Source organism: Loxodonta africana, chromosome 1 (genome assembly GCF_030014295.1).
Source record: "Loxodonta africana isolate mLoxAfr1 chromosome 1, mLoxAfr1.hap2, whole genome shotgun sequence".
Taxonomy (NCBI): domain Eukaryota; kingdom Metazoa; phylum Chordata; class Mammalia; order Proboscidea; family Elephantidae; genus Loxodonta; species Loxodonta africana.
In genome coordinates, this window is record NC_087342.1 from 54,080,780 (window position 1) to 54,094,848 (window position 14,069).

The 14,069-nt window shown below is 40.7% G+C and overlaps 1 protein-coding gene across 6 annotated transcripts in view; it reads left to right on the forward strand.

The window, feature by feature from the left end:
- HIVEP1 (HIVEP zinc finger 1) overlaps positions 1-14,069 on the forward strand; it is a 179,780-nt gene that overhangs the window by 38,701 nt on the left and 127,010 nt on the right. The window contains exons 1-2 of one of the 6 annotated variants that reach the window (XM_010596214.3): positions 2,791-2,941; positions 7,947-8,106. The exons of the other annotated variants lie outside the window; for them this stretch is intronic. Of the exons in view, the coding sequence (XP_010594516.1) occupies positions 8,094-8,106 (13 nt within the window). The 5' untranslated portion in view covers positions 2,791-2,941; positions 7,947-8,093. Of the gene's footprint in view, positions 1-2,790; positions 2,942-7,946; positions 8,107-14,069 lie in introns of those variants that run through there. 6 annotated transcript variants of the gene reach the window in all.

Sequence of the window (14,069 nt, forward strand, 5' to 3'; positions counted from 1 at the left end):
GACTGCTTAATAGTGGGTTCCATCTACTTCTTAATAGAAGACACAAATATGCCTGATAAAATTGTTGGTAGTGTATATTTTCAAATGCTGGAAAGGCACGCTTTATCGCTATCTTTTAAATTCTACCCATTTGAAATCCAGCAGCTCGTTTGTATTTTTAACACTTGATATTTCTTTTGAAAAATGAATGTGAGTCTCAAAACAATGTTAAGTATCTTCTGTGAAACATCAGCAAAGAGATAAAACACGTCATTTAGGTCGCCCAGAATTTCCTGGAAGATTTTTAATGATTTTAGTAATACAGAAACTAGAAAAATCGTTACTTTCATTGTCCTGAGTATCTGAGCTACCTTTGTAGATTTTATAGTTTTTAAGATTATGTTTGAAAAATACTTCTGTATATTTGCACACACTCTGATATTCTGAACTTGAGTAGTAGTCTTAAAAATTAACCATATGGTAATAATATTTTGTGTATGTTAAGGATAATGGCCGAAATTTATTGAGTTCTTACTGCATTTCTGGACCAGCCATGATCTCACAGCCTGGTTTAATCCTCCAAAACAAGCCTGTATTACATCATTGTCTCCGTTTCAGAGAGGGGGAAAACTGAGGCCACAGGTTCCAAAGGGGGTGAATGGCAGAACAGAGACTGGAATTAGAATTCTGGTCTGTCTTACCCACAGCCTTACACCTCATCTTATTGCTGTTATGTTTTTAAGTGTATAGAATGTCATTCAGATACTTTTAGTGATAATTTATAAATTAAATAATAGGAATAATGCCTATGAGATGTTTTTAAGTCTTGTGAAATTTGATTTAGAAGAGATGCTAGTATATAGTATAACCCTTCTACAGTGAAGTACTAGGAAGCTAAAAGACTGTGTAGTTTTAAACAATTGGAGACATCTAGCCAAGGTCATTGTTAGCCAAGGTCATTGTTAGAAGGATCAGGAAGCTGTAGGGTTGGCCAGTGGATGAAATAATTTTTTTGGAAGGAATCCTTGGGAAAATGAGAGAAACTGATTTTATTGAATGCTCACTTTATGCCAGGCAGTGTGCTAAGCACAGTTACCCACATTGCTTCATGATAGTCCCTACCGGATACATAAGTTGCCCTAGGTCCCACACCCAGGTGGAAGAATTGTTACATGCCCACAAACATGTCTTCCTTCCAATCTGTCACATTGCTGATTGCTGTTAGATGGTTTGGCCTTTCCTTCATTCTGCTTTTGAGGTGGAATTGTCCGAGGGGGTGTTGTTTCCTTTTATTTTCGTCACTGACTTTATGAAGCTTTTGGTGGTTCCATGCAGGCCACCTCATTTCTATAGATATATCCATTGGGAAGCATAACTGGGCTGGCATCTCTATTGTAAGAAGTCCCCTGCAGCCATGGAGCACTCTTGGTTTTCTCCATAAGCTAACCAGGAAGATTTTCTGACTTCTGTTTTGAGCTCATGGCACTTCTCTCTTCAGAACAGTACCTTCACTGGTTCTTGGAGTGTTTTGCCGAATTTGGAATGTGGTGAGAGACCCTCTGGAGTTTACATGTGAACTGTGCATTTGAATCTTTCTGTTCCTGGCTAACAGTTACGGTATCTCTGGAACCTCCTTTTCTTTACCAGCTTTTGTGCATATGGGTGTTTTCAGCTTTTTTAAGGCTTTCTGTTAGGCAGGGATCCCCAATTCTGACCGATTTTTGTCTCCCTTAAAAAGTCATTATTTCTGGGTAACCATGGAGTCCAGTGGTCAGAGCAGGTGCGCCCTGGTGGAGCACAAGACTGGCCAGGGCAAGGCATGTCAACATTACTGTGGAAAGGCATGCTACGGAGGCCCCAGGGTCAAAAGTCCCCACTCCTTTGGGTGAGGGAATGAAAACTTGCTTAAATAATTATGATCGTATTTTTCTGAATTTTGTCCCCCATATAGTAAATGAATATATAGGATTGAGAAGCGATGGCTTATGTTTTCAGTACTCCATCTCTCTACAAACCCATGTTGGCCTTCCAGCCAGAAATGCCTACAACCCCTCCCAAAACTCTTGCCCCCCAACCTCCTTTTTTCTTCTTTTTTCTAATCAAAATGTAACCCTGTTATCCACAGGACATTTCTAGACAGGCACAGTGACTATTGTTAATGGTATCTGGGTACACTCCCTATTTGAAAATTTAACGTAAAGGTCCAAAATACTCAAAACAAAGATAAAACTTTGCAGGTGAGAAGCCTAAGGGTTCAGAACAGATTGTCTGCTTCATAACATCATTTACAAAAAAATGTCCTCAGTCTTTGTGAAAGCCAGAGTCAGTCTTGTTTTGTGACTCCATTTCCAGGTACTAGCTTGCCTTTGAGCAAAACAGTGAAGCTGTTCTTTCTGCTTGGAAACATTTTTGTATTATTTTCTCACCGCTAGTGTGCTCAACTCAAACCACGATCAAGCCTCGAAGTGTTCTTGTGGTGTATACTGAGCACTCTGGCTGCTTGATATGTTTTAACAAGAATGCCAGTAAAAGAAAATGCTACACATGTCCGTTCACGGTGTATTAGAGACTTTGGGTACAGGCAGCTCCTGGTTATTGAAAGGAGAGTATCAGGAGAGATAATACAAATATAAAAAAAAGGTGGTGGGGCCAGCGATGTCTCCAAACCGTTTGTAACTGTAATATTTATTATGGGGTTTAGGTTATCAAATAACATGAGCACTCTGAAACAGGTGCTAAGATGTAGAAATCTATTTGATAAATGGAAATTTGGGATTAATGATTTTTTTTTATAAATTTTTATTACGGCAGGGGAGACCCTGGTGGCGTAATGGTTAAGAGCTACAGCTGCTAACCAAAAGGTCGACAGTTCAAATCCACCAGGTGTTCCTTGGAAACTATGGGGCAGTTCTGCTCTGTCCTATAGGGTCTCTCTGAGTTGGAATTGACTCGACAGCAACAGGTTTGTGGCTACAGGATATTAAAAATCTAACAAGTGCTTTTTGATATATAAATACTGTGTTCTCTGTTCCCAAATCTTTACAAATAACCAAAGAAGATTATATATATATTTTTTGCTTGCTTGTGTAATAAATGCTCTTTATCTGTAGGAAAAAAAGATGGAGGTATGATTTGCAGAAGATTCAAAGTCGTTTACAAACACTCAGTTGTGGATTTCTAACTAATAACTTTCAACCTTACTGCTAAGTTTGAATTGTTGTATGAAGCAAGGTTGCTTTTTCTAGCATGCCCTATTTGGGATTTCAACTTTTATTATGTAATGTGGGAACATTTCTGTTGTGAACTTCTACTTCGTTTTTAGGTGGAATTGTTTAATGAGAAAGAGAGTTGAAATGTGGTGAATCAGTTTGTACCATTAAAATGAGGATGAAAAACAACAGGCTATTCATAGGGAGACTGTGGTGTTGCTGGGTATGTGGACACATGGTGTGCAGTCTAGTTCAATAGGCACCCAACTTCTCCTTCCCTGTTACTCCTGAGAAAAGTGAAGCCTCCTATCTGACCCTCTCTGCTGGGCCTCACCTCACAACCTGTCCTCACACCAACACCACCACCTCCCCTAAATTCCCAGGACCAAGTCCACGTAACCCACTAGACGTAACTCTGTATGAGAAAACCACCGGTGGCCTGAGAAGCTTGACTTTCCTCCTGTTGTCTGTGTGGAGTCCCTGAGTCACGCAGACGGTTTAGTGCTTAGCTACTAATCAAAAGGTTGGTGGTTCGAACTTACTTGGAGGCACCTTAGAAGAAAGTCCTGGTGACCTACTTCTGAAAAATCAGCCGTTGAAAACCCTGTGGAGCACAGGTCTACTCTGGCACACGTGGGTCGCCATGAGTCACGATCGACTTGATGGGACTGTCGTTTTTTTTGGTCCGTGTGATAGGTAAGTCTTAGCATCCTCATCTGTAAAAAGGAAAGGTTCGTGCCTACTCCATGCGGCTGTTGTAAAGATGAATGAAGATAATTTATAAAAGGAGCTAGCATAAAGACTGATGTCATTGACTCTGAATCGCCCCCTCCCACCCTTCCTTGAAGAATCAAGAGTAGCTTCCTTTCATTTTCAGGATAAATTGCTTGTCCTGGCCTTCAGCGTCCCCTGTGTGCTAGCCCACCAGACAGCCTTCACCTTCCAGCCTCTGGCTGGGCTAGGCTATTTGTTTCATCTAAACAGACTGTGTTCCTTCATATTTTCAAGTCTTTGCTTGCGCTTGCATTTTTTTTTTTTCCTTAGTCAGCAATATTCTTGCTCTTTGTCGCAGGCTGTTGAAATTTTCTCCTGTTGAAGCCCAGAAATGGTGGGAGATAGTATCTGGGAGCTGCAGTTTAGGAGTTGGACGTATACATTGCTACTGGGTTGCCGTTGTGCCTAGGCCTCTGCAATAGACCCTGTGTGTGTGTGTGTGTGTCTACATAACAGAAGTATACATATATTTTAAGGTTAAAATCAGAACTATAATGTTTTTACTTACATCTTTGATCTAACTCTTCTATCTGCCTCACAGTGAGAATCTTTGTTCTCAGTGACTTCTGACACCTGGAATGATACCACTACTTATTTGCCTTACCCCACAATGTGTACACAACAGTTTCCAAATAATAATGCCAATGCCACCATAGGTATTTTTTGTGTTTTCTTTTGTCCTTCGGGCATGTCCCAGTAAGGATATACAGTTGAATTATTGTGCTTTCATGTCACTCGTTTTTCTCTGTGTCATTATGCCACAACTTAATTCAAATTGAAATTCATTTGTCACATGTTATTTTTGATGTTTAGGCATTTTTTTAATTTAAACTTTTCAATTACATAAAATATTTACATGGTTTTAAAGTGGAATTTAGAAAACAGGGTATATTCAAGTAGTTTTGCTCCTATCTGTGCCTTCTCTCCTCCCATAAGTACCATTTTAAACAATTAGGGTTTATCCTTCCATTTTTGTTTTTACTATAAGTGCCATTGTGCTCAGGTTTGATATATATGTGTGTGTGTGTGTGTGTGTATATATATATATTTTTATATTACGTAGTGTATAAAACAAACTTGTTGCCATCAAGTCAATTCCGACTCATAGCGACCCTATAGGCCAGAGTAGAACTGCCCCAAAAGGTTTCCAAGGCTGTAAATCTTCATGGACACAGACTGCCACATCTTTCTCCCTCAGAGCATCTGGTGGGTTTAAACCATGACCTGTCTGTTAGGAGCCGAATGCTTAACCATTGAGCCACCAGGGCTTCTCATAATGTACAGACCATATGTATATATCTAAACCCATTGCCATCAAGTCAGTGCCAACTCATAGCGACCCTATAGGACAGAGTAGAACTGCCCCATAGGGTTTCCAAGGAGTGCTTGGTGGATTCTAACTGTCGACCTTTTGGTTAGCATCCAAACGCTTAACCACTGTGCTACCAGGGCTCCTATATGTATATATATCTATATATTAAATATGTATATATTGACCTACAATTTATATTTCTAAAGGAAAGGAAGCTAGCCTGGTTACACTTTAACAAGCAGACTCTAGATTTTTTCTCTAGGGGAAAGGGGGCTATGGAGGAGGAGAATGCAGGAGTATGTATTCCAAAATTGCTTTATTAATATTTTTTATTTGTTGTTATCTTCTTAAATTCTTACTCCAGTGTGCTTTATACTTTGTTAGCTTTTCTTTCTGTAATTATGCTTGTTTGTAATTATGCTTCAGCAGTCTTACGAGAGAACCTCTGTGGCTTTCTGAAAAATTGTTGTTTTATATAAACTTACCCAGATGAGTTATAGGAGGAACCGTCTTCTCTGGTTTCAGAATGAATTCGAATGCTGTGGAGGTACTTTCCAGACGAGTGCAGCATGCCGGCGTATGTGGTTAGCGAGCACAAGTGTAAGAGACTAGAGCAGCTGTTGCTAACTTGTGAAGCATGCTTGTGTATTAAAAGCGGTAGTTGGAAATTCTGGCTTCCATTTGTATGTAGTTTTAGATGAATAAAGACATGACTCCAGAGGGTATCAAAATCGTCGCGTATTCATTATCAGAGTCTGAATTTATTCTCTTTAGATTTTGTTTTGCATAAAAAGGACCTCACCTTACTTTAGCTTGTGTTTACCTAACAGTTATAGAAATGCATCTGACTGAGGCACCAGTCTTAAGCACACACATATTTAAAGTGCCATCTAGGGCTAGTTGTTGTGCATGATGTGATATTTTAGGGTTTTTTTTTTTTTTATTATTCATATGTTTTAACTTTCTGAAACTTATTCACCATTGCCTTCTTTTGAAATTAGTGCTTCAAAAGTCCCATAGTGCACAAACCAGTTATAATTATGTCTGACTGTACATGTACAGGGTTATTTGGTCATTTTGAAAAAACTGATGTATTAGTGAAGGAGTAAGAGCTAATATATATTGTATATCTACTCTGTATCTGGTATATCACTTACCTATTTCATGAATTATAGCCAACTTGTAAGGCCAGCTAACCAACTAACTCGTTGCTGTTGAGTCGACACCAACTCATGGCGACCCCCTGTGTATCAGAGCAGAATTGTGCTCCATAGGCTTTTCAGTGGCTGATTTTTCACAAGTTAATCACCAGGCCTCTCTTCCAAGGGTGGACTCAAACCTCCAACCTTCCGGTTGGCAGCTGAGTACATAAACCCTTTGTACCACCCAGGGACCCCATTTCATTAAAGCAGATGGAATGATTTTATTTTATTTTTTCTGATAAAAAAAGCTGAAGGTGGAGAGGAAGAGTAGCTTGCCTGATATTATGCAGACGGTAAGTGGCAGAACCAGAACTGAGTCTCAGTTTGTCTGAAAACAAAACCCTTGCTGTTCTCAGGGCCCCATGTTACCCTGACTTACCTTCTTTGCTGGTCGGGAAATACAACCCAGTGATCTCATTCTGCCAGGCAAAGACCAGGTAGTTGCTTTCAGGCTAGAAATCCTAGTTCACGTGACAGTTGTTCTTATGGTTTTAAAATGTATTCCATAATGGTTAGAAAATGTTACCTTTTGAAGACTTGTAACAGATGGTCAGAACGAAGGTAGTTTCTTGGGTGGGTGGGGGATTGTCATTACCTTAGTTTTTAAAATAATAATTTGATTTTCATTATTGGAAAAGCTCTCGTTTCGGTAACTGCCCTGTGTGCCGATTGCACTTTATGGCTTTGTTTTTTTTCTCCTGCATCAGAACACTTTGTGCAGTAGGATGTTTCAGAGTGAAGACTTGACAGGCTACAAAGTGTAAAGTTATTCTAAATCGTTTCCAATGCAGTGACCCTTCTGTATGTAGGAATGGTCAGTGTTACATCTAGCTAAATTTTACTTGCTGCTCTTTAAACATTGGGATGTCCCGATTGTCAATTTATGGTTTGTTTTATGAAGAGGGGGCTTTTCTCCTGGCCATGCCAGAATATCAGGTTTACAGAGGATCCAAATGCAAGAGAAGCAGCGTAGGAATGTGCTCCAAGTATGGAAAAGAAGATGGATTATCATCAGAAAACATCATTAATTATACATTAACCCGAATGTTAGGGTCTACCAGATAAACATCAACAGGTACCTCAAGTCTGAAGCGGAGAGAGGCCAATACAAATATTTTAAGGTCCTGAGGACAGAACGTGGGGAATTCCCACACCGCAGAGCCCTAGGCAAGGCAGAATCTACTGTAGGGCATAAATGAACCCAAAAGAAAACACCAATTTTCTTTTCCCAACCTTTTCAAGTGCAGAACAAAACAAAAAAAAGACACAGGAGCAAAAGAGAGAAACACAAATCTCTGTTGTGTGGCAGCTTCTAATTCTTTTCAATAATAAATGCTATTGGGATGTACCTCTTGGTACGTAGTGCTTGTTCTGTATTCAAGGTGGTTAGTTTTTCCAGCAAAGAATCGCACGAGTAAGATTACAGAAAGGGAATAACGGAATGTGCATTTTCATTGTTTTTTTGTTTAGAAATACGAGCTACAACTTGCTGGTATCAGAAAATGGATTATCTTCCCTTTTTCCATTTCAAGTAGAGTCTACTGGAATCGCTGATACAGCTCTTGGCAACATATAAAAGTGCTTACCCTGTTCGGTGACTTCAGTCTGTCAATTGTGATGTCACTCTTAGGTAATTTGGAGTATCATATTTGCACTTGTTTGGGTATTGGCTGTGTAAATGATTGGATCGATACTAATGTTTACGGTGTGGAAATAAAAATCTGAAGGACAGTATATCTTGTCCATCTTTCTCTCCCACCTACTGCAGTGCAGTAGGCTTCCCTTTATATAAATTCAGCCAAAAATGACTGGTTGGGCTGCAGCCTGCCCTGTGATTGGTCTGTTTCACGTACCTTGCAGGGATGGGTCAGTTTACTATGCAAAGAGGGTGCATAAAACTACCCAATAAAGGTAAGTTACCTTGTGGGGATTGGTTGGTTTGTGGCCTGGCTAGGAAGGCCATGCCTCGAATTTGAATATAAAGGCCAATCCACAGAGCTTGAGGGGGGACCTAACTACCATAAAGAAAAGCCTGGAATGGAGTGCATCCTTTGGACCTGGGGTCCCTGTGCTGAGAACCTTCTAGACCCAGAAGAGAGAACTGTAACACTAAAGACAGTGTGAGATGGTGAGAAACAAAGGCAAACACAGCAAAGCCCAACAACAGAGAAACATTGCCATCAATATGAGTGGCGAGAACTGCAGGGCTGGCAGATGGCTGCAGTGGGCTTGCCAGTCTATGGAGTGAGAGAGAGCTGAGTGCTTTCAGACAGGAAGCATGCTGGTGGAGTGGGATACCTCTGAACACTTGTCGGTGGAGCTAAAGAGTTGTAACATTTGCCTGAGCAGGGCAGACGTTGAGAGGGATCCGGCAGCAGAGGCCATTGGCTGGTATAGCTGAGAGAAGGGCCTGCTGGCAGGCACGGCTGAGAAAAGGTGGGAAGAAAATAAGAGCTGTCGTGGTTGGAAGCTTTCCTGATTGGCAAACTGTATCCTGTGTCCTGAGTTGTATCTTGTTACTTCCGAGTTGATCTTGATCCTGACTTGTAGTTTGTTACTTCCCTAATAAACCATATAATGCTGAGCCCTGATGGTGCAGTGGTTAAGAGCTTAGCTGCTAATCAAAAGATCTGCAGTTCGAATCTACCAGGCACACCTTTGAAACTCTATGGGGCAGTTCTGCTGTGTCCTGTAGGGTTCCTATGAGTTGGAATGGCAACAGGTTTGGTTTTTTTAGTTTATCGTCTCTGAGTTCTGTGTGGCTATTGCAATGAATTATCAAACCCAACAGAGAAGTAGAGAGTGCTATTGGGGAAAACGGCTTGTGTCAGAATGGTGAAGAATTCGGAAAATGGACATATGTCTGACCTCTACTTTTCATAGGCACTAGCTTTGTTCTGATGGTGATTCTCATTCCTCCACCTGATACTAGATTAAATCCTCCATAGGAAGATTTACAAGAAAATGAATTATTTGTTAACATATGTTCACAGGAGATTTGGAAGATCTACATACTCACAAAAATTATACCCATTCATAATTGTATCATCCAGAAATAACTCCTGTTAACAGTTTGATACATTTCATGCACGTATATATGTAGTTACATGCATGTGTATACATGAATATAGATCCCAGGTTTTACAGATGCTTAAGGGCTGGTCTACTAACCAAATGGTTGATGGTTCAAACCCAGCCAGTAGCACCTCAGAAGACAGGCATGGCAGTCTGCTTCTAAATGCTCACAGCCTTGAAAAACCCTATGGAACATTTCTGCTGTCAACCATGGGGTTGCTATGAGTTGGAATCGTATCAACTGCAGTGAAAAATGACAACAATGCATGCATATGTATCTAGGCTATATGTCTGTAAATGTGTGTGTGTATATATTTACACACGTTTATGTGTGAACACATAATTATGCATATAAAAATTTTAAAACCCACCTAGATTCATACAGTATATATTTTGTGGTGCTCCCCCTTGTTATTATTGTTAGGGGCTGTTGTGTTGGTTCAGACTCATAGTGCAATAGAATGAACACTGCCCGGTCCTGTGCCATCCTGAAAATCATTGTTGCAGCCACTGTGTCAGTCCATCTTGTTGAAGGTCTCCCTCTTTTTCGCTGGCTCTCTACTCCATCAAGCATGATGTCCTTTTCCAGGGACTGATCCCTCCTGACAGCATGTCCAAGGTATGTGAGATGTAGTCTTGCCATCTTTGCTTCCAAGGAGCATTCTGGTTGTACTTCCTGCAAGAGAAACTTGTTCCTTCTTCTTCTCGGACTCCATGGTGTATTCAGTATTGTTTGACAGTACCACAGTTCAAAGGCGCATCAGTTCTTCTTTGATCTTCCTTATTCATAATCCAGCTTTCTCATGCATGTGAGGTGATTGAATACACCATGGCTTGGGTAAGGTGCACTTTAGTCTTCAAGGTGACATCTTCGCTTCTTAACACTTTGAAGAGATCTTTTGCAGCAGAGTTGCTCAATGCAGTGCATCTGTTGATTTCTTTACTGCCGCATCCATGGGTGTTTGTTGTGGATCCCAGTAAAATGAAATCTTGAACAAGTTCAGTCTTTTTTGTTTATCAGAATGTTGTTTATTGGTCCAGTTGTGAGGATTTTTGTTTTCTTTATGTTGAGGTATAATCCATACTGAAGACTGTGGTCTTTGATCTCTGTCAGTAAGTGCATGAAGCCTTACTCAGTTTCAGCAAGCATGGTTGTTATCACCTGCATATCTCAGGTTGTTAATGAGTCTTTCTCCAATCTTGATGCCCTATTCTTCTTCATATAGTCCAGCTTATTGGATTATTTTCTCAGCAAATAGATTGAGTATGGTGAAAGAATACAACCCTGATGTACACCTTTCCTGACTTTAAACCAAGCTGTATCCCCTTGTTCTGTTTGAATGACTGCCTCTTCGTTTATGTACAGGTTCCGCACGAGCACAATTAAGTGTTCTGAATTCCCATTCTTTGCAATGTTATCCACAATTTGTTATGATCCACACAGTTGAATGCCTTTGCATAGTGAATAAAACACAGGTAAACATCTTTCAGCCCGGATCCTTCTGACATCAGCAATGATATCCCTGGTTCCATGTCCTCTTCGGAATCCGGCTTGAATTTCTGGCAGTTCCCTGTTGATATACTGCTGCAGCCATTTTTGAATGTTCTTCAGCAAAATTTTGCTTGCATGTGATATTAGTGATATTATTTGATAATTTCCTTACTTGATTGGATCACCTTTCTTGGGAATAGGCATAAATATGGATCTCTTCCAGTCAGTTGGCCACGTAGCTTTCTTCCAGATTTCTTGGCATAGACGGGTGAGCACTTCCAGCACTGCATCCATTTGTTGAAACATCTCAATCGATATTCTGTCAATTCCTCGAGCCTTGTTTTTCGCCAGTGCCTTCAGAGCAGCTTCCTCCTCCAGTACTATCGGTTCCTGATCATGTGCTGCCTCCTGACGTGGTTGAACATCAACCAGTTCTTTTGGTTTAGTGATTCTGTGTATTCCTTCCACCTTCTTTTGATGCTTCCAACATGTTTTAATGTTTTCCCCGTAGAATCCTTCACTTTTGCAACTCGAGGCTTGAATTTTTTCTTCAGTTCTTTCAGCTTGAGAAATGCGGATCGTTTCCTTTCCTTTTGGTTTCCTATCTCCAGGTCTTTGCACATGTCATTGTAATATGTTACTTTGGCTTCTCGAGCCGCCCTTTGAAAATCTTCAATTCAGCTCTTTCATGTCATCATTTCTTCCTTTCACTTTAGGTACTCGGTGTTCAAGAGTAAGTTTCAGAGTCTCTTCTGACATCCGTTTTGGTCTTTTCTTTCTTTCCTGTCTTTTTCAATGACCTCTTGCTTTCTTCATGTATGATGTCCTTGATTTCATCCCACAGCTTGTCTTGGTCTTCGGTCATTAGTGTTCAACGTGTCAAATCTATTCTTGAAACGGTCTCTAAATTCAGGTGGGATATACCTAAGGTTTTACTTTGGCCCTTGTGGACTTGTTCTAATTTTCTTCAGTTTTAGCTCGAACTTGCATATGAGCAGTTGATGGTCTTTTCCGCAGTCAGCCCCTGGCTTTGTTCTGAGTGATGATACTGAGCTTTTCCGTCATCTCTTTCCACAGATGTAGTCGATTTAGTATTATCATATCATTAATATTCCCTATGTCACTGAAATTCCTTACAAACATTGATTTTAAATGACTACATAATATCCCACCCTGTGACTTTACCAAAATAATCATTCTTCTGTTGTTGGACCCCACCATTTGTCTGTCAGTTTGTCATACTATGGTGACTTGCAAGTTGTTGTGATACTAGAAGCTATGCCACTGATATTTCAAATACTGGCGGGATCACCCATGGTGGACAGGTTTCAGCAGAGCTTCCAGACTAAGACAGACTAGGAAGAAGGACCTGGTGATCTACTTTTAAAAAAAAATGGCCCTTGAAAACCTTATGCGTAGCAGTGGAACATCATCTGATAGAGCGCCAGAAGATGAGCTCCTCAGTTTGGACTCTAAACTGGGGAAAAGTTGCCTCCTCAAAGTAGAGTCAACCTTAATGACATAGATGGAGTCAAGCTTTTGGGACCCTCATTTGCTGATGTGGCATGACTCAAAATGAGTAGGAACAGCTGCAAACATCCATTAATCAGAACATGGAATGTATGAAGTATGAATTTAGGAAAATTGAAAGTCATCAAAAATGAAATAAAGATCGATATTCTAGGCATTTCGTTATTGTTGTTAGGTGCTGTCGAGTCAGTTCTGACTCTTAGCGACCCTGCAGGACATGGTAGAACTGCCCCATGGGGTTTCCAAGGAGTGGCTGGTGGCTATGAACTGCTGACCTTTTAGGTTAGCAGCTGAGCTCTTAACCACTGTGCCATCAGGACTCTATCCTAGGCGCTAGTGAGCTGACATATATTAGTATTGGGCATTTTGAGTCAGACAATTATATAGTCTACCGTGCTGGGAATGACAAATTGAGAAGGAACAGCATTGCATTTATCATCAAAAAGAACACTTCAAGATCTGTCCTGAAGTCCAACACTGTCAGTGATAAGATAGTATCCATAGGCCTACAAGGAAGACCAGTTAATACAACTGTTACTCAAATTTAAGCACCAACCACTAATGCCAAAGATGAGGAAATTGGAGATTTTTACCAGCTTCTGCAGTCTGAAATTGATGAAACATGCAGTCAAAATGCATTGATAATTACTGGCGATTGCAGTACCAAAGTCGGAAATAAGAAGGATCGATAGTATGAAAATATGGCCTTGGTGGTAGAAATGACACCAGAGATGGCATGATAGAACTTTGTAAGACCAATGACTTATTCATTGAAAATAGCTTTTTTAAAACAACATGGATGGTGACTATACATGTGGACTTCGCCAGATGGAAAGCACAGGACTCAAATCGACTATTTGTGTGGAAAGAGACGACGATGAAAACGTTCAATATCATCAGTCAGAACAAGGCTTCTTAGGCTGCGTTCTCTAGAGAAGCAAAACCAGTAAAGCACATAAATATCTATATACATACAGATTTATATCAAGGAAACGGCTCAGGCGATTGTAGACGCTGGAACGTCCCAAGTCCGTGGATCAGGGTAGAGGCTTCTCTTGATTCATGTAGCAGCACAGGCTGGTGAACCCAAGATTAGCAGGCCGGAGAGCAGGGCTCTTGCTCGAAGGCTATGAAGATCGATGAATCCCAAGGTTGGCAGGGAAGACCACAAGGGTTCTCCTGATTCACATAGCTGCAGGGACTGGTGAACCCAAGATCGGCAGGTCAGAGGGCAGGGCTCCTGCACACAGCATGTAAAGATCGATAGATCCCAAGATCTAACTTAAATTCCAAGAACTGAAGGTCAGATAAACAGGAGACAGCCGCAGGACCCGGAGCAAAAAGCCAGAACATCTGCTTATATTCAGATGCAGGCCACACCCCCAAGGAAACTCCCCTTCAACTGATTGGCTACTCACAGCAGATTGTGTCATGGGAGCGATCATATATAAATGCTGAGAATCATGGCCCAGCCAAGCTGACACACAGCCTTAACC